Genomic DNA, 20000 nt, shown 5'->3' with positions numbered 1-20000 from the left:
CAGTCAGTTTGCCAGCAGCGCAGCAACGCTGGTATTCAGACATGTTGTGTTTCGCACCCCTAGTGCTTCATTTGTATTCAGTTGAAGTTGCTTATTCAAGATACCCTAGAAATCCAGTTCTGGCGAGAGCACAGTTTGAGTTGTGTCTGCAAGATCTGGCAACGAGTAATGATGCACGTTACTTTAGCCCCTTGCGTCAACCACTCACATCGGTGTATCTGATATAGGTGGGCCAGAGGTGAGCTAAACTGATGACAGCGCTGCAATGTTCAAAGTCAGTAAACATTGGTCAATCTAAAGATCACCAGGGTCTGGATTTTCCAGGCTACATTCAAGATGAGACCCTAGAAGATTCTGCCTTTGTTTACCGGCAGTGTTTTAAGAGGAGACCCTTTAACCTGCCCCTCTCTTCCCCGCTGTGCTTTAAAACGAGACCCTTTAAAGAGACACTATGCAACTTTCTGCAGGAGACGATCGCTCCTTGTTTACATCTGGAAGTCTGAGACGAAGAACCACGCTTGCAATTTATATATTTAAATATAGCCTATACATGTATAAATATACACGCTAAAGCTGTCGGGGAAGCTCTGCAGAGAAAATGCAAGCATAAAACGAGCGAAAACGAACAACGAAACCGAAACCAGAGATGAAATCGCCAATCCTGCATAGTTCCTCTTTAACATGATCCTCTGTCTTTGCTGTACTTTAAGAGGAGATCCTTGAACCTACTGTTTACCTGCTGTGTTTTAAGAGGAGACCCTTTAACCTGCCCCTCTCTTCCTCTCTGTGCTTTAAAACGAGACCCTTTAACATGATCCTCTGTGTTTGCTGTGCTTAAAGAGGAGATCCTTGAACCTACTGTTTACCGGCAGTGTTTTAAGAGGAGACCCTTTAAGCTGCCCCCCTCTTCCTCTCGGTGGCGCCCCCTGCAGGTCGGTGAAGCAGCAGCTGCAGCAGGACATGGACATGCGTATCGGGATCCACTCGGGCTCGGTGCTGTGTGGGGTGCTGGGCCTGCAGAAGTGGCAGTTCGACGTCTGGTCCTGGGACGTGGGCATCGCCAACATGCTGGAGGCTGGAGGCATACCTGGGTATGTGTGTGTGTGTGTGGGGGGGGGGGGGGGGGGGGTTGTGGGGGGAGAGGGGGGGATCTGTGTGTGTGTGTGTGTGTGTGTGTGTGTGTGTGTGTGTGTGTGTGTGTGTGTGTGACTGTGAACTTGACAGTTGCCACTGTGTACAAAAAATCTACATAACATAGGCTACATAACATAACATAAAAAAATAAATTTGTTCAGCTCTTTTTCGCACACTGGGTACCAATTTTTTCCAGTAAGGAAAAATGACACAAAAGGGTAACCAGCATTTTGACAAGTGATGGCAAGGAGTACCAGTCTTGCTTTATGTCACCTGAACACACGTGCTAATCATTAGTCCATGAAGCCTGTTGTGCAAGTCTGTCTCTGATATTGAGCCTTTCTCTGTTATTGAGCCTTCCGTATTGTAGAAGCTGTGTTCACTGTGTTTTAAAGCTGTGCTCACTGTGTTTTAAAGCTGTTTCAATATTTCTTTGTGATGCTCCGGTATTTCAATGGTACTTTCATACCATTAATTTAGTGCTGGACATACCAGTCACTGTGGTGGCAGTATGTCCTGTGGTGGCAGTATGTCCTAATTTGCTGTCGTCTAGTCTGTCTCTCAGTGGTTCTCAAGTCTGCTTCCTGTTTTTGTTGCTATGGTTACTCCTAAATAAAGTATTTTTTATTAATATCGATGGGGGCAACTACTAAGCATACAGTACATTTTTATGTATATTCATTTTAATATTCAAACACACCTATCATTGCACTACAACTGAAACAGTTGAGTTTATTGATTCAAAACAAGGCAGACAACCAAATGTCTTTTCAGAAAATAACTTTAAAAGGCATATCAAAGGCAGGGTCCTCCTGACACTGACCGTGTTCCTGGAAGCTGGATGTGTGGTGCTTGATTAATACACCTTTGGAAAGGGACCTGATGAAACCCATCAATACCGAGAGAAAGGAGATTTTTCAAAGCAAGCAGAAGACAGCCACTGAGCGCCCCGATGCGAATGCTCTCAATCAGTATTGTTATGCGTGTGATAACACATATTATTTGGCACAACATTATCATTCACCCTTCAGATTCGCATCATTAAGTCAGCTGAATAACATCATAATTTACATGTTATGAGCAGCCGTGGCCTACTGGTTAGGGCGTCGGGCTTGTAACCGGAGGGTTGCCGCCTGCCGGTTCGATCCCCGACCAGTCCATGGCTGAAGTGCCCTTGAGCAAGACACCTAACCCCTCACTGCACCCCGAGCGCCGCTGGTTGGGCAGGCAGCTCATTGCTCGGGGTTAGTGTGTGATTCACCTCACTGTGTGTTCACTGTGTGCTGTGTGTGTTCTCTAATTTGGTTAAATTGGGTTAAATGCAGAGAAACTAATTATCCTATTCTAGGCTATATGGTAAGGTAAAAGTTTAGGTTCACAACTAAATGCCTCCGATTCTTTAACCATATTGAGGGCAGATTCGTCCATCTAATTACAATAAGCAGAAACCATTTAAAAAATGACATAGCCTACAGCTGTTCACTCAACTAATGTTTTCTTATGCTCCACAAAATAATAATAATAATTAATTAAAAAAAAAAAAAAAAAACAGGCAAAATAGTCTCCTTTAGCCTATGTGAAATATTGATATTCTTCATGTTTCTTTTGTTGGTGTGATGCATCTAAATATTCGTTGCTCAGGTTGGCTACAAACTTTTGACAGTTGCAGGGTGGAGAAAGCCGCCCTTGTTGCGATTAGTTTGGCCTGCAGCTGTTTGCAATTAGGCATTAAAAACACCTGAAGCCGTCACGACTCCCATCCGCATATCTCTCTGAACAGACCCGGAGGTGTCTGTCTCTCAATCATCTGTCAACAGCTTGTGAGCGAGAGGAAAACGGTTGTGAATGTAGGTCTATGTGAAGGAGGCCCTAAGAATGTTTTGCCTCGCGAGTGCTTTCGCACTGCGCGCTGTCGTGGTTTTCCTCGGTCTCGTGGCGTTATGTCTGGGCCACGAAGACGTGAAGCAGTCCAAGACGTTTCTAAGCGCACACGATAAATCGCCAGTGGCCACAATGAGGGAAAATAGCGCTGATACGGAAACGCATTTTCACAATTCGAAATTCAGACGTGGCACCAAGGATAGCACACATTATTCTGGCCTCAAGGAAGCTGACAGGAGTTCCTCAAAGCCGAGATCGCAACCAGCGCCTGAGGAGCCTGCGGTGCAGTGCGGAGATCAGATAATGAGAGTGATTATCAAACTGCAGGATGTAAACAACCTACAAGTGTTTGCAGGTGAGTAGGTATATTACACAAACACACTTGCGATATCATTGAGTTGTAAACTAAACACATACCATGTAGCTTATGTGAGAAATATGTAGGCCTAACTTAAAAAACAACAACAACAACAACAACAACAACAAAACAATTTGTAGCCTATAATCTAATACCACTAGCCTACTAAATAACAGTGGTATTGATACTGATTATCTTGTCTTGTGATGTTTTCATAGCGAATTATTATGTGCCTCTGTCCCTCTCCGAGCTGCCTGCCTTCTGCAACATGTATCTCAGGACAACAAGTAATGAAGCGGTCCTAATATCACGCTATGACGGCTGCTTCATCTCAAAGCAGGTACAGTGGGCCATGCTTCCTTACTAAGAAGTGCTTATATTGTTAAGTGTGCATAATGCCTAGCAGCTAGCCCTGCCGCAGACCTGTGGAAGGTGCCCTTATGACTTCAGAATTATTACACACTGTTGCAGCAAGAGCAGCTCTCCTCCTGTTATCCTCTTTGCAAACTCTTAACAGGCTTTACTGGTATTATACTCCACACACACACACACACACACACACACACACACACACACACACACACACACCTTTCACCTTTACCTTTCACACAGTGCAGAAGTGTAAATCCATTAGCACAGTTGGGAAAGCGTAGCCTGTAACTGTGCTTGGCACTGCATTTATTTATGTATGTGTGTGTGTGATATATATATATAAAAAATAATAATAATAAAAAATATATATATAATCTATATAATATCCCCGTTGTGTGTGGTATCTTAAGCTACTGGGACCTTGGATTTCCCCTTGGCGTTCAATAAAGTATCTCTGTCTGTCTGTCTGTCTGTCTATCACCCCGCTCAGGGCTCTGAGTATGTTCTGTACCTGCGCTGGTTTGGGCGGGCAGTGCGGGTGTCCTGCCCGGCTACTGAATCCCCACCGCAGGTCACCTGTAGACAGCACACCATGGAGGTGGCCTTCTCTGGGCATGGGCTTGAAAACGCACTCTCTGTCAGGGGTAAGTCATTACTGCTGCTATAATGCCCTCTCTTTCAGGGGTAAGTCATCATTACTGAGGCTGAAATGCCCCCTCTGTCAGGGGTAAGTCATCATTACTGGGGCTATAATGCCCCCTCTGTCAGGGGTAAGTCATCATTACTGAGGCTATAATGCCCCCTCTGCCAGGGGTAAGTCATCATTACTGCTGCTATAATGCCCCCTCTGTCAGGGGTAAGTCATCATTACTGAGGCTATAATGCCCCCTCTGCCAGGGGTAAGTGATTACTGAGGCTATAATGCCCCCTCTGTCAGGGGTAAGTCATCATTACTGGGGCTATAATGCCCCCTCTGCCAGGGGTAAGTCATCATTACTGAGGCTATAATGCCCTCTCTCTCAGGGGTAAGTCATCATAACTGCAGCTATAATGCCCTCTCTCTCAGGGGTAAGTCATCATAACTGCAGCTATAATGCCCTCTCTCTCAGGGGTAAGTCATCATTACTGAGGCTATAATGCCCCCTCTGTCAGGGGTAAGTTATCACTGAGGCTATAATGCCCCCTCTGCCAGGGGTAAGTCATCATTACTGAGGCTATAATGCCCTCTCTCTCAGGGGTAAGTCATCATTACTGAGGCTATAATGCCCTCTCTCTCAGGGGTAAGTCATCATTACTGAGGCTATAATGCCCCCTCTGTCAGGGGTAAGTTATCACTGAGGCTATAATGCCCCCTCTGCCAGGGGTAAGTCATCATTACTGAGGCTATAATGCCCCCTCTGCCAGGGGTAAGTCATCATTACTGAGGCTATAATGCCCTCTCTCTCAGGGGTAAGTCATCATTACTGAGGCTATAATGCCCCCTCTGCCAGGGGTAAGTCATCTTTACTGAGGGTTGTGTGTGTGTGTGTGTGTATAATGTTGTGTGTGTATATAATGTTGTTTGTGTATGTTGTGTGTGTATAATGGTGTGTGTGTGTGTGTGTGTGTGTGTGTGTGTGTGTGTGTGTGTGTGTGTGTGTATAATGTGTGTGTGAATAATGATGTGTGTGTGTGTGTGTATAATGTGTGTGTGAATAATGATGTGTGTGTGTGTGTGTGTGCGCGAAGAATGATGTGTGTAGCCTACTGTATCTGTGTATAATGTGTGTGTGTGTGTGTGTGTATATTGTTGGGTGAGTGTGTGTGTGTGTGTGTGTGTGTGTGTGTATAATGTTGTGTGTGTATCATGTTGTGTGTGTGTGTGAGTATTATGTTGTGTGTGTGTCATGTTGGCTCTGTCCCTGTTTTCTCTCAGTCGGCGGTGGATGGGTTCCCCTCCTGCATGCCGCTGTTCAGTGCAGCTTTGAGGTGGACGTCACGCCCCGGCAGCTCTCCTTCACGGCCCCCTACTCCAGCTGTGCTGTCGCATCTGAGGTACAGTCACCATGTTCTTACTCCAGCTGTGGTGTAGCATCTGAGGTACAGTCACCATGTTCTTACTCCAGCTGTGGTGTAGCATCTGAGGTACAGTCACCATGTTCTTACTCCAGCTGTGCTGTCGCATCTGAGGTACAGTCACCATGTTCTTACTCCAGCTGTGCTGTCGCATCTGAGGTACAGTCACCATGTTCTTACTCCAGCTGTGCTGTCGCATCTGAGGTACAGTCACCATGTTCTTACTCCAGCTGTGCTGTCGCATCTGAGGTACAGTCACCATGTTCTTACTCCAGCTGTGCTGTCGCATCTGAGGTACAGTCACCATGTTCTTACTCCAGCTGTGCTGTAGCATCTGAGGTACAGTCACCATGTTGTGAGAGTGGCTGCTCTCCAGTGAGCTGGTGTCTCACTGAGCTCTCAATGTGTTTTCTTGGTGAGTTTATCTAGATCATGTTGTTTGCTGTTGTTTACAGAATGGACTCTACATGCTGGCTGTCCAGCTCAGGCAAAAATACATGACTCTTTCCTGTCCAACTGAGTTCCATTACCCCATCGTCTCCCCTGAGCCCACCCATCAAGATAAGCCCCGCCCCACTAAAGATCAGGCCCCAGATCACATGGTGTTTCAGTCAGTCTCTCAGCCTTTACCTCCGCACCAACAGCAACCTAGACCCCAGTCTACACAAGTTCTTCATGTTCCACCCTCTTGGGACCATGTTCCACCGGCTTCCAAACTCCCAGATCATGTGACTGAGCCTCCAGAAATCTCTCAGCATCATCTTCAGGTCCAGCAAATTCCACAACTCCCCTTCCACCCGGAGCAAGTTCCAGAACTCCCTTCCCACCCTGAGCAAGTTCCAGGACACTCTCCCCACCACGAGCAAGTTCCAGAACTCTCTCCCCACCACGAGCAAGTTCCAGAACTCTCCTCCCACCACGAGCAAGTTCCAGAACTCCCCGCCCACCACGAGCAAGTTCCAGAACTCCCCGCCCACCACGAGCAAGTTCCAGAACTCCCCGCCCACCTTGAGCAAGTTCCAGAACTCCCCTCTCACCCCGAACAAGTTCCAGAACTCCCCTCCCACCTTGAGCAAGTTCCAGAACTCCCCGCCCACCATGACCAAGTTCCAGAACTCCCCTCCCACCCCGAGCAAGTTCCAGAACTCCCCGCCCACCTTGAGCAAGTTCCAGAACTCCCCGCCCATCTTGAGCAAGTTCCAGAACTCCCCGCCCACCACGAGCAAGTAACAGAACTCCCCGCCCACCATGACCAAGTTCCAGAACTCCCCTCCCACCCCGAGCAAGTTCCAGAACTCCCCGCCCACCTTGAGCAAGTTCCAGAACTCCCCACCCACCTTGAGCAAGTTCCAGAACTCCCCGCCCACCATGACCAAGTTCCAGAACTCCCCTCCCACCCCGAGCAAGTTCCAGAACTCCCCGCCCACCTTGAGCAAGTTCCAGAACTCCCCGCCCATCTTGAGCAAGTTCCAGAACTCCCCGCCCACCACGAGCAAGTAACAGAACTCCCCGCCCACCATGACCAAGTTCCAGAACTCCCCTCCCACCCCGAGCAAGTTCCAGAACTCCCCGCCCACCTTGAGCAAGTTCCAGAACTCCCCACCCACCTTGAGCAAGTTCCAGAACTCCCCGCCCATCTTGAGCAAGTTCCAGAACTCCCCTCCCACCTTCAGCAGGTTCCAGAACTCCCCGCCCACCTTGAGCAAGTTCCAGAACTCCACGCCCACCTTGAGCAAGTTCCAGAACTCCCCGCCCACCTTGAGCAAGTTCCAGAACTCCCCGCCCATCTTGAGCAAGTTCCAGAACTCCCCTCCCACCACGAGCAAGTTCCAGAACTCCCCGCCCACCATGACCAAGTTCCAGAACTCCCCTCCCACCCCGAGCAAGTTCCAGAACTCCCCGCCCATCTTGAGCAAGTTCCAGAACTCCCCTCCCACCACGAGCAAATTGCAGAACTCCCCTCCCACCTTGAGCAAGTTCCAGAAATCCCCTCCCAGGTTCAAGAAGTTCCCCATCTGCTCCAGGTCCCACAGGGGTCGCAAATCCATCAGGTTCCACAAGCAAAGCCTCAGGTACCACAGAAATACGACTCTCAGGCCACAATCTCGCAGATTGAGGCCATGACCCCGACAGTTCAACAGTTCACCCTGGTGCCACAACCTCAACCAGAAGGACCCCAAGTCCCCAAGTTGCCACTGATGCCCCACATCTTGCACCATTTCCCTAAAGAATTGGAGGATCCTCTGATAGAATCACATGCCCTGACCATTTCCCCTCCTATACCGGCTAAACCAAGTTCTGAGAGGGTGCAGCCACCACAGCAAAATCTGCTTTTTAATTCCATCATCTCAAAGTGGTTGTCTCACCGCCATTCACCACCTGTTGGTCTTCCTAATTCTCCCCACCCTACCCAAAGCAGCCCTCCACCTGAGTCTCATAGACCTGCTTCTTTCATCCCTAATGTATATCAACAGCATGCTTCCTCTGCCCTCAATGCTCCAAGTATCGGATCCCCCTTTAGACATTATCTTAACCAGCAGTCCCTGGCCAGCAAATATGAACCTGCCATTACAATCCCATCTCCTTCAGTGGCTCAAATGGAGACACAGCCTCAACAAAACTTTTACCAATATCTCCGTCCCACACCACCTAGATTTCAGGCCCCGGCTGCTGTCTTTCCATTGTACACAAACACAAAACAATTTCCAAAACCTTTCTGGAAACCACTTCTAGCATCACCTAGTATCCAAAATCCATTCCTGCCAGTTGCCGCTACCCCCACACATGAGGTAGGTGTTGGGCTGAGCAACTACATCTCTCAACCACACAACAATCGTCATCAGGTCCAAGATCTGAGGCCTACAACCCAATCAACTGTTCCTACAAACCAGCCATCCGGTTCTGACAATGGCCATTATATGGAGATGTCAAAGCCGCAGAGTACAAGTCCGTCATTTTCAAACCCAGACGTTTCACATTTCCCAAACTGGCAACCTTTTGGAGAGACTCCCTATCTTAAACCTGAGGTTCCACAACCTATTCCTACAAACCAGCCATCTGCTCCAACCCCTAAACCACTAGACAGTTTTGTGGTGTTGTCAAAGCCAGATAATATGGGTCCATCAACACGCCCATATGAGCCATATCAACCAAGCTGGCAACCTTTTGGAGAGGCTCCATATCTTAAGCCTGAGGTTCCACAACCTATTCCTACCACCCAGCCACCTGGTCTAACCCATGAACCACTGAACGGATTTGTGGAGATATCTGGTTCTGATTATGACCATTATATGGAGATGTCAAAGCCACAGAGTACACGTCCCTCATTTTCAAACCCAGACATTTTACACTTCCCAAACTGGCAACCTTTTGGAGAGACTCCCTATTTTAAGCCTACAATTCCACAACCTGTCCCTACCATTCAGCCATCTGGTCTAACCCCTAAACCACTGGACAATGTTTTGGAGATATCAAAGCCAGAGAATGAGAGTCCCTTATTTTCTAAACCAGACATTTCCCATTTCCCAAATTGGCAACCTTTTGGAGAGACTCCCTATCTTAAGCCTACAATTCCACAACCTGCCCCTACCATTCAGCCAGCTGGTCTAGCCCCTAAACCACTAGACAGTTTTGTGGCGTTGTTAAAGCCAGAGAATTTGGGTCCTTCAACCCCTAGCCCAGATGAGCCGTATCAACCAAACTGGCAACCTTTTGGAGAGGCTCCATATCTTAAACCTGATGATCCACAATCTGTCCCTACCAATCATCCATCAGTAACTCTACCCAAGTACCCAGATTCCACTTTCCAAATTACACCCGAGTCTGCCACCCTAAAGCCACCAACTGTTACTCCATTTCCCAGCACGGAGAATCCATCTCGGCCTGTGACCACCACCACAGTTCCTGAATCAGAAGTGCCTCTTTGGTGGAGCAACTTCATGAGCCATTTAAGATCTACCACCCAGCCATCTGGTCTACTCCCTAAACCACTAGACAGTGCTGTGGAGATATCAAAGCCAGAGAATGAGAGTCCCTTATCTTCTAACCCAGACATTTCACATTTCCCAAACTGGCAACATTTTGGAGGGGCTACCTATCTTACCCATGAGGTTCTGCAACCTGTTCCTACAAACCAGCCCTCTGCTCCAAATCTTAAACCACTAGACAGTTTTGTGGAGATATCAAAGCCAGATAATATGGGTCCTTCAGCCCCTAGCCCAGATGAGCCATATCAACCAAACTGGCAACCTTTTGGAGAGACTCTATATCTTAAACCTGATGGTCCACAAATGGTCCCTACCAACCAGCCATCTGGTCCAACTCTTAAACCACTGGACAGTTTTGTGGAGATGTCTAAGCCAGAGAATGAGAGTTCCTTACTGTCTAACCCAGACATTGTACATTTCCCAAACTGGAAACCTTTTGGAGAGACTCCCTATCTTAGGCCTGATGGTCCACAACCTGTTCCTACCAGTCATCCATCAGTAACTCTACCCAAGTACCCAGATTCCACTTTCCAAAATACACCTGAGTCTGCCACCCTTAAGCCACCAACTGCTACTCCATTTCCCAGCATGGACAATCCATCTCAACCTGTGACCACCACCACAACTCCAGAATCAGAAGTGCCTCTTTGGTGGAGCATCCATAATAGCCATGTAAGATCTACCGCTCAGCCTTCTGGTCTAACCCCTAGACCACTAGACAATAGTGTGGAGATGCCGAAGCCAGAGAGTGAGAGTCCCTCATCTTCTAACCCAGACATTTCACATTTCCCAAACTGGCAACATTCTGGAGAAACACCTTATCTTAGGCCTGATGGTGCACAACCTGTTCCTACCAGTCATCCATCAGTAACTCTACCCAAGTACCCAGATTCCACTTTCCAAAATACACCTGAGTCTGCCACCCTAAAGCCACCAACTGCTACTCCATTTCCCAGCACGGAGAATCCATCTCGGCCTGTGACCACCACCACAATTCCGGAATCAGAAGTGCCTCTTTGGTGGAGCAACTTCATAAGCCATTTAAGACCTACCACCCAGCCATCTGGTCTAACCCCTAGACCACTAGACAGTAGTGTGGAGATGCCGAAGCCAGAGAGTAGGCCTGATGGTCCACAACCTGTTCCTACCAATCATCCATCAGTAACTCTACCCAACTACCCAGATTCCACTTTCCAAAGTACACCTGAGTCTGCCACCCTAAAGCCACCAACTGTTACTCCATTTCCCAGCACGGAGAATCCACCACAGACAGTGACGACTACACCTGTTCCCATAACAGTGGTGCATGTTTGGCTGAGTGACTACCTCGCTAACCACAGCCTCCTGCCAGGGCGCCCCTGGGCCTCTGCACACACGCATGACCACCCTCCAACGGAGCACTAGTCCAATGCTCTTGATATAATCCGCTCCTCAAACGCGAGGATTATGTGAGTACTTCATGGATGGGGCATCAGCATTAATGGTATGTAGATTGCTGTATGTGTGTGGTAGGTTAATACTGTTAATTGTATGTGTGATTTTGATTAAGATGTAAGGTGTTCCTTCTTTCAGCAGCCGGACAAGTTGAAGTTGAAGATGGGATGAAAGCCAGCATGCTTGAGTTATTGTCTTCATTGGAGGATGGAACCCAGCATGATTTAAGTATTGTCTTTATTGAAACGTATCTCAATAAAAAAAACAATGATTTCAAGTTGAAGTTTGAAGTTCAAGTTTATTGTCAATTGTATCATGTACTTATATAGCACATACTCATAGAGCATCAGGAGTCTATCGTCTCTCACAGTTATAAAGTCTCAAAAGAATAAACAAAACAAATAATTGATCAATAACAAATACAGCGTGGTAATTATCAATTGTTGCCATTTATTTGCAAAACGTTCACTACTTGTGGTAGACTGGGTAAACCCAGCCTGATCTGCCGGTGATTTGATTTCGCTCTGCAGCTCAGGCTGGAAACCTCCACATGTTTCTGTCCTGCTTTCGTTACAGATCTGAGGGTTCAGATGAAAGCTTCAGCTTTCTAGTTCTTTCCAGCCATGTTTAATATGAATTCATGATCAAGATTCAAATATTATTATACTACACCCCTATAGGGCTGTGTGGATGCAGGCTGTGTTTGAGTAGCAGGCTGGGAACTGAAGTGAACACAGCATGTACCAGTGAGTGAGGTTTAAACAGGAGCCTTACAGGAGCCATGCCTGACTCTTCTCAATAATTCTCTGAAATGATTTTTTGTAATGTCTGCAAGTTTTTGTTGGAAAAAATGCCTTGGCCTGCTTTTCTCATGATGTTTTAGCATGCTCTGAAAAAAAAATGTAGGAAATGGTCTGCAGCTCAGCTTTTATTTTGATATTAAATTGTACATGCATAATTGGCTTCACTCTGATTGACCGATATCTCTAGGCTTCCTCCAAGCGTAGCCTATTGCTAGTGTGCAAACAGAGAAGGGGGGAATGGTTAAGTGAGAGCAGTGGGGATGTAGAAATTATACTTTTCTATTCCCTCCATGCTGTATGGCTCTCTATGGCCAGGTCAGGAAGGGAAGGGAAGGGAGCAGTCTAATTCTAAAACACCAGTGTGTCCCATAGTCACATGATCGACATCTCTTTATTCTAAAGCCATCAAAAACAACATGGTTTCTGATGGCATTAGCCTTTAAAACAGAAGAGCTAAAGCGTTGCTAAGCTACTGTTGCTAAGCTTCTGTTTTGTTGTGGTTGTTTCCGTGGACACCACGTGGAGGCTTTACTGCAGTTAGAGACCTCTTATCTTGTGTGTTCCCTTGAGCAGAGACACTTGTTAACCTCTGACCTGCACAGCAGGTGTGTCAGTGGGCTCAGCAGTGAGAGCAGGAGAGATTAGGTGCCTCTCGTTCAGCGTCTACATCCTCCCTCACTCCTCGGGCCTCGATCCTCACTGATATACATCCTCCCTCACTCCTCGGGCCTCGATCCTCACTGATCTACATAAAGAAAGATAGAAGAAGGGATAGACTATCCCATTGTTGCCGCCCCATCATTCTTTATGTCCATCAGTGAGGATGGAGGCCCGAGGAGCGAGGGAGGACGTATAAACGCCTCATGGCGGTACTTCCTGGAAAACAGCCCTCTGTCAGCTCCTAGGACGGCCAAGGCTCTTAACAGCTCCTGTGTGTGAGCTCTGTTTCTGGAAATCAGAGGTGATCAGTGCAATCCTATTTAATACACCCGCCACGAGGAGCCTAATGTTGTGCCTACCAGGATAGTAAAGTGGGGGAGTTGTAACTGCAATGCTGCAGAAGTGATTTAAGCATTTTTCAACACCAGACATGTTACAGTGACTAGTTACTTGCATTGAATAAATAAAATGCAGCTTGTTGAATGGCCTACATGCTGAGGTTAGTGCTTTGGCTGTGTGCTGGGGCCTCTGGCTTGTACTGCATGAATGCAGAGAGCCTCCTCTGCTTTGAGTTCTGCAACACTTCTCAGGTGACCATATAGTGACCAATATAGTGACCATATAGTGACCAATATAGCGACCAATATAGTGACCATATAGTGTGAAAACCCCAGACTGTGCAACATGTGGATCTCCCTCATGGGTCAGCTAGTCTTATCTCAAGGTTTTTACTTTCCTAGAAACTGTGTGTGTGTGTGTGTGTGTGTACAGTATGTGTGTGTGTCCTAGAAACAGTGGGTGCTTCTCGGAATGTTTGGGCTGAAGTCCTACATGACCGCTTGAACATTTAAATTCCTGATTCACCTTGTTCACCTTGTTGGACTGATCGTCAAGTTTCAAGTTAAAGTTAAAGTCTGGCCTGAAAAGGATGAAGGGCTCATCTGCAGGGTAGCTAGGCTGTGACTGTAGGTCCCAACAGCTGGGGAGATGTCTCTTCTCAGGGTTCATGTGAATATAGGACTCATGTGGATGCAGTGTTTGGGGTAAAGATGCCTGTTGAACAAAAGCTGGTATGTTCCAGTCATAAATCATCTAGATCATGGAATCATGAATCTAGAAGTGTGTGTGTGTGTGTGTGTGTGTGTGTGTGTGTGTGTGTGTGTGTGTGTGTGTGTGTGTGTTTGTTTGTTTGTTCGAGTGTTTTACTGATGGACTGACTCCCTCTCTATGACATACTTACATATCTAGCTGCAACTCTGGCACTGCCCTGTTCTCTCCTGAACCTCTCTCTCTCTGATCCACATCTATCAGGCCACACTGGACTGTCTCTCTTTAACCGGTTTCTCTCTCTCTCCGGTCTGTAACCGGTCTCTCTCTCTCTCCGGTCTGTAACTGGTCTCTCTCTCTCTCCGGTCTGTAACTGGTCTCTCTCTCTCTCTGGTCTGTAACTGGTGTCTGTCTCTCTCTCTCCGGTCTGTAACTGGTCTCTCTCTCTCTCCGGTCTGTAACTGGTCTCTCTCTCTCTCTGGTCTGTAACTGGTCTCTCTCTCTCTCTGGTCTGTAACTGGTCTCTCTCTCCGGTCTCTCCAGGCGCATCCACATCTCGCGGGCCACACTGGACTGTCTGGAGGGCAGCTACCAGACGGAGGACGGTCGAGGGCAGGAGCGGAACGAGTTCCTGAAGAAGCACAACATCGACACGTTCCTCATCTGCCCCAAGGACGAGGCGCCCGAGCGGGGGCTGCCCAAGACCCGCAGCACGCTCCGCGACTGGGGAACCGAGGTTCCGTTTGGGAACATCGTCGATGTGAACTGCGTAAGTCGTGGGGACCACATACTGGATTTTGTAAAGCCTGAAACTGTATCTCAATTTCAATTTCAAAAATATTTACATTTCAAAAACACTTCATTTATCCCCTAACAGCCAGTTAGTACACAGATAAATAACATGAAATAGACATAGACATAGTATATTTATTAAGTTGTATAAGCTACTGGATGCCTAAAAGTTTCCTCGAGATGAATAAAGTATCTTTCTATCTACTGTATCTATCTCAATGTCATCAATGTCTCTGTGTAACTTGTGCATTTGTTGCCCCAGTGGTCCCTTGTAAAAGAGATTTCATTTCCTCAATGGGACATCACCTGGTTAAATAAAGGATAAATAAATAAATCTCTCTATCTATCTCTCTATCATCTCTCTATCTGTCTATCTATCTCTATCTATCTCTATATCTATCTCTATCTGTCTATCTATCTATCTATCTCTATCTGTCTCTCTATCTATCATCTCTCTATCTGTCTATATATATCTATCTATCTCTATCTGTCTCTCTATCTATCTGTCTGTCTCTCTATCTATCTATCTCTATCTGTCTCTATATATCTATCTATCTCTATCTGTCTCTCTATCATCTCTCTATCTGTCTCTATCTATCTATCTATCTATCTGTCTGTCTATCTATCTATCTATCTATCTATCTTTCTTTCTTTCTTTCTCTCTCTCTCTCTCTCTCTCTCCATCTCTCTGATGTTTAACCTCTGACCTCTGACCTGTGCCCTGTGGTGCCCTCTGCCCAGATCCTGGCGTCCTTCACCAACGGCTCCCTGGCACACATGCCCAGCGGCCGCCGCTCTGCGTCGCGGGAGATCAACAAGCGCATCGAGCACGCCATCGAGGTGCGCAGCAGCGAGCTCATGAGGCAGAAGCACATCACGCCCTTCACCATGGTGTTCAAGGACACACACCTGGAGGACAAGGTACACACACACACACACACACACACACACACGCACACACACACACGCCATCGAGGTGCGCAGCAGCGAGCTCATGAGGCAGAAGCACATCACGCCCTTCACCATGGTGTTCAAGGACACACACCTGGAGGACAAGGTACACACACACACACACACACACACACACACACACACGCCATCGAGGTGCGCAGCAGCGAGCTCATGAGGCAGAAGCACATCACGCCCTTCACCATGGTGTTCAAGGACACACACCTGGAGGACAAGGTACACACACACACACACACACACACACACACACACACACACGCCATCGAGGTGCGCAGCAGCGAGCTCATGAGGCAGAAGCACATCACGCCCTTCACCATGGTGTTCAAGGACACACACCTGGAGGACAAGGTACACACACACACACACACACACACACACACACACACACGCCATCGAGGTGCGCAGCAGCGAGCTCATGAGGCAGAAGCACATCACGCCCTTCACCATGGTGTTCAAGGACACACACCTGGAGGACAAGGTACACACACACACACACACACACACACGCCATCGAGGTGCGCAGCAGCGAGCTCATGAGGCAGAAGCACATCACGCCCTTCACCATGGTGTTCAAGGACACACACCTGGAGGACAAGGTACACACACACACACACACACACACACGCCATCGAGGTGCGCAGCAGCGAGCTCATGAGGCAGAAGCACATCACGCCCTTCACCATGGTGTTCAAGGACACACACCTGGAGGACAAGGTACACACACACACACACACACACACACACACGCCATCGAGGTGCGCAGCAGCGAGCTCATGAGGCAGAAGCACATCACGCCCTTCACCATGGTGTTCAAGGACACACACCTGGAGGACAAGGTACACACACACACACACACACACACACACACGCCATCGAGGTGCGCAGCAGCGAGCTCATGAGGCAGAAGCACATCACGCCCTTCACCATGGTGTTCAAGGACACACACCTGGAGGACAAGGTACACACACACACACACACACACACACACACACACACACACACACGCCATCGAGGTGCGCAGCAGCAAGCTCATGAGGCAGAAGCACATCACGCCCTTCACCATGGTGTTCAAGGACACACACCTGGAGGACAAGGTACACACACACACACACACACACACACACACACACACACGCCATCGAGGTGCGCAGCAGCGAGCTCATGAGGCAGAAGCACATCACGCCCTTCACCATGGTGTTCAAGGACACACACCTGGAGGACAAGGTACACACACACACACACACACACACACACGCCATCGAGGTGCGCAGCAGCGAGCTCATGAGGCAGAAGCACATCACGCCCTTCACCATGGTGTTCAAGGACACACACCTGGAGGACAAGGTACACACACACACACACACACACACACACGCCATCGAGGTGCGCAGCAGCGAGCTCATGAGGCAGAAGCACATCACGCCCTTCACCATGGTGTTCAAGGACACACACCTGGAGGACAAGGTACACACACACACACACACACACACACACACACACGCACACACACACACACACACACGCCATCGAGGTGCGCAGCAGCGAGCTCATGTGGCAGAAGCACATCACGCCCTTCACCATGGTGTTCAAGGACACACACCTGGAGGACAAGGTACACACACACACACACACACACACACACACACACACACACGCCATCGAGGTGCGCAGCAGCGAGCTCATGAGGCAGAAGCACATCACGCCCTTCACCATGGTGTTCAAGGACACACACCTGGAGGACAAGGTACACACACACACACACACACACACACACACACACACACACACACACACACACGCCATCGAGGTGCGCAGCAGCGAGCTCATGAGGCAGAAGCACATCACGCCCTTCACCATGGTGTTCAAGGACACACACCTGGAGGACAAGGTACACACACACACACACACACACACACACACACACACACACGCCATCGAGGTGCGCAGCAGCGAGCTCATGAGGCAGAAGCACATCACGCCCTTCACCATGGTGTTCAAGGACACACACCTGGAGGACAAGGTACACACACACACACACACACACGCCATCGAGGTGCGCAGCAGCGAGCTCATGAGGCAGAAGCACATCACGCCCTTCACCATGGTGTTCAAGGACACACACCTGGAGGACAAGGTACACACACACACACACACACACGCCATCGAGGTGCGCAGCAGCGAGCTCATGAGGCAGAAGCACATCACGCCCTTCACCATGGTGTTCAAGGACACACACCTGGAGGACAAGGTACACACACACACACACACACACACACACACACACACACACGCCATCGAGGTGCGCAGCAGCGAGCTCATGAGGCAGAAGCACATCACGCCCTTCACCATGGTGTTCAAGGACACACACCTGGAGGACAAGGTACACACACACACACACACACACACACACACACACACACACACACACACACACACACACGCCATCGAGGTGCGCAGCAGCGAGCTCATGAGGCAGAAGCACATCACGCCCTTCACCATGGTGTTCAAGGACACACACCTGGAGGACAAGGTACACACACACACACACACACGCCATCGAGGTGCGCAGCAGCGAGCTCATGAGGCAGAAGCACATCACGCCCTTCACCATGGTGTTCAAGGACACACACCTGGAGGACAAGGTACACACACACACACACACACACACACACACACACACACGCCATCGAGGTGCGCAGCAGCGAGCTCATGAGGCAGAAGCACATCACGCCCTTCACCATGGTGTTCAAGGACACACACCTGGAGGACAAGGTACACACACACACACACACACACACACACACACACACGCCATCGAGGTGCGCAGCAGCGAGCTCATGAGGCAGAAGCACATCACGCCCTTCACCATGGTGTTCAAGGACACACACCTGGAGGACAAGGTACACACACACACACACACACACACACACACACACACACACACACACGCCATCGAGGTGCGCAGCAGCGAGCTCATGAGGCAGAAGCACATCACGCCCTTCACCATGGTGTTCAAGGACACACACCTGGAGGACAAGGTACACACACACACACACACACACGCCATCGAGGTGCGCAGCAGCGAGCTCATGAGGCAGAAGCACATCACGCCCTTCACCATGGTGTTCAAGGACACACACCTGGAGGACAAGGTACACACACACACACACACACACGCCATCGAGGTGCGCAGCAGCGAGCTCATGAGGCAGAAGCACATCACGCCCTTCACCATGGTGTTCAAGGACACACACCTGGAGGACAAGGTACACACACACACACACACACACGCCATCGAGGTGCGCAGCAGCGAGCTCATGAGGCAGAAGCACATCACGCCCTTCACCATGGTGTTCAAGGACACACACCTGGAGGACAAGGTACACACACACACACACACACACACACGCCATCGAGGTGCGCAGCAGCGAGCTCATGAGGCAGAAGCACATCACGCCCTTCACCATGGTGTTCAAGGACACACACCTGGAGGACAAGGTACACACACACACACACACACACACACACACACACACACGCCATCGAGGTGCGCAGCAGCGAGCTCATGAGGCAGAAGCACATCACGCCCTTCACCATGGTGTTCAAGGACACACACCTGGAGGACAAGGTACACACACACACACACACACACACACACGCCATCGAGGTGCGCAGCAGCGAGCTCATGAGGCAGAAGCACATCACGCCCTTCACCATGGTGTTCAAGGACACACACCTGGAGGACAAGGTACACACACACACACACACACACACACGCCATCGAGGTGCGCAGCAGCGAGCTCATGAGGCAGAAGCACATCACGCCCTTCACCATGGTGTTCAAGGACACACACCTGGAGGACAAGGTACACACACACACACACACACACACACACACACACGCCATCGAGGTGCGCAGCAGCGAGCTCATGAGGCAGAAGCACATCACGCCCTTCACCATGGTGTTCAAGGACACACACCTGGAGGACAAGGTACACACACACACACACACACACACACACACACGCCATCGAGGTGCGCAGCAGCGAGCTCATGAGGCAGAAGCACATCACGCCCTTCACCATGGTGTTCAAGGACACACACCTGGAGGACAAGGTACACACACACACACACACGCCATCGAGGTGCGCAGCAGCGAGCTCATGAGGCAGAAGCACATCACGCCCTTCACCATGGTGTTCAAGGACACACACCTGGAGGACAAGGTACACACACACACACACACACACACACACGCCATCGAGGTGCGCAGCAGCGAGCTCATGAGGCAGAAGCACATCACGCCCTTCACCATGGTGTTCAAGGACACACACCTGGAGGACAAGGTACACACACACACACACACACACACACACACACACACACACGCCATCGAGGTGCGCAGCAGCGAGCTCATGAGGCAGAAGCACATCACGCCCTTCACCATGGTGTTCAAGGACACACACCTGGAGGACAAGGTACACACACACACACACACACACGCCATCG

At 49.3% G+C, this 20000-nt stretch overlaps 2 protein-coding genes across 2 annotated transcripts in view; both read left to right on the top strand.

The window, feature by feature from the left end:
• si:dkey-206f10.1 (adenylate cyclase type 8) overlaps positions 1-20000 on the top strand; it is a 40791-nt gene that overhangs the window by 5553 nt on the left and 15238 nt on the right. The window contains 3 exon segments of the mRNA XM_062550336.1: positions 933-1091; positions 14274-14499; positions 15264-15443. Of these exon segments, the coding sequence (XP_062406320.1) occupies positions 933-1091; positions 14274-14499; positions 15264-15443 (565 nt within the window).
• LOC134098255 (uncharacterized) lies at positions 2987-7030 on the top strand. The gene is made up of 5 exons (XM_062551265.1): positions 2987-3370; positions 3592-3713; positions 4236-4389; positions 5661-5779; positions 6545-7030. The coding sequence occupies exons 1-5, from the start codon at positions 3010-3012 to the stop codon at positions 7028-7030; spliced, it is 1242 nt and encodes a 413-aa protein (XP_062407249.1). The 5' UTR covers positions 2987-3009.

The sequence above is a fragment of the Sardina pilchardus genome, chromosome 12 (assembly GCF_963854185.1).
Source record: "Sardina pilchardus chromosome 12, fSarPil1.1, whole genome shotgun sequence".
In the NCBI taxonomy this organism is placed as follows: domain Eukaryota; kingdom Metazoa; phylum Chordata; class Actinopteri; order Clupeiformes; family Clupeidae; genus Sardina; species Sardina pilchardus.
This window is presented reverse-complemented; position numbering and strand designations above follow the sequence as displayed.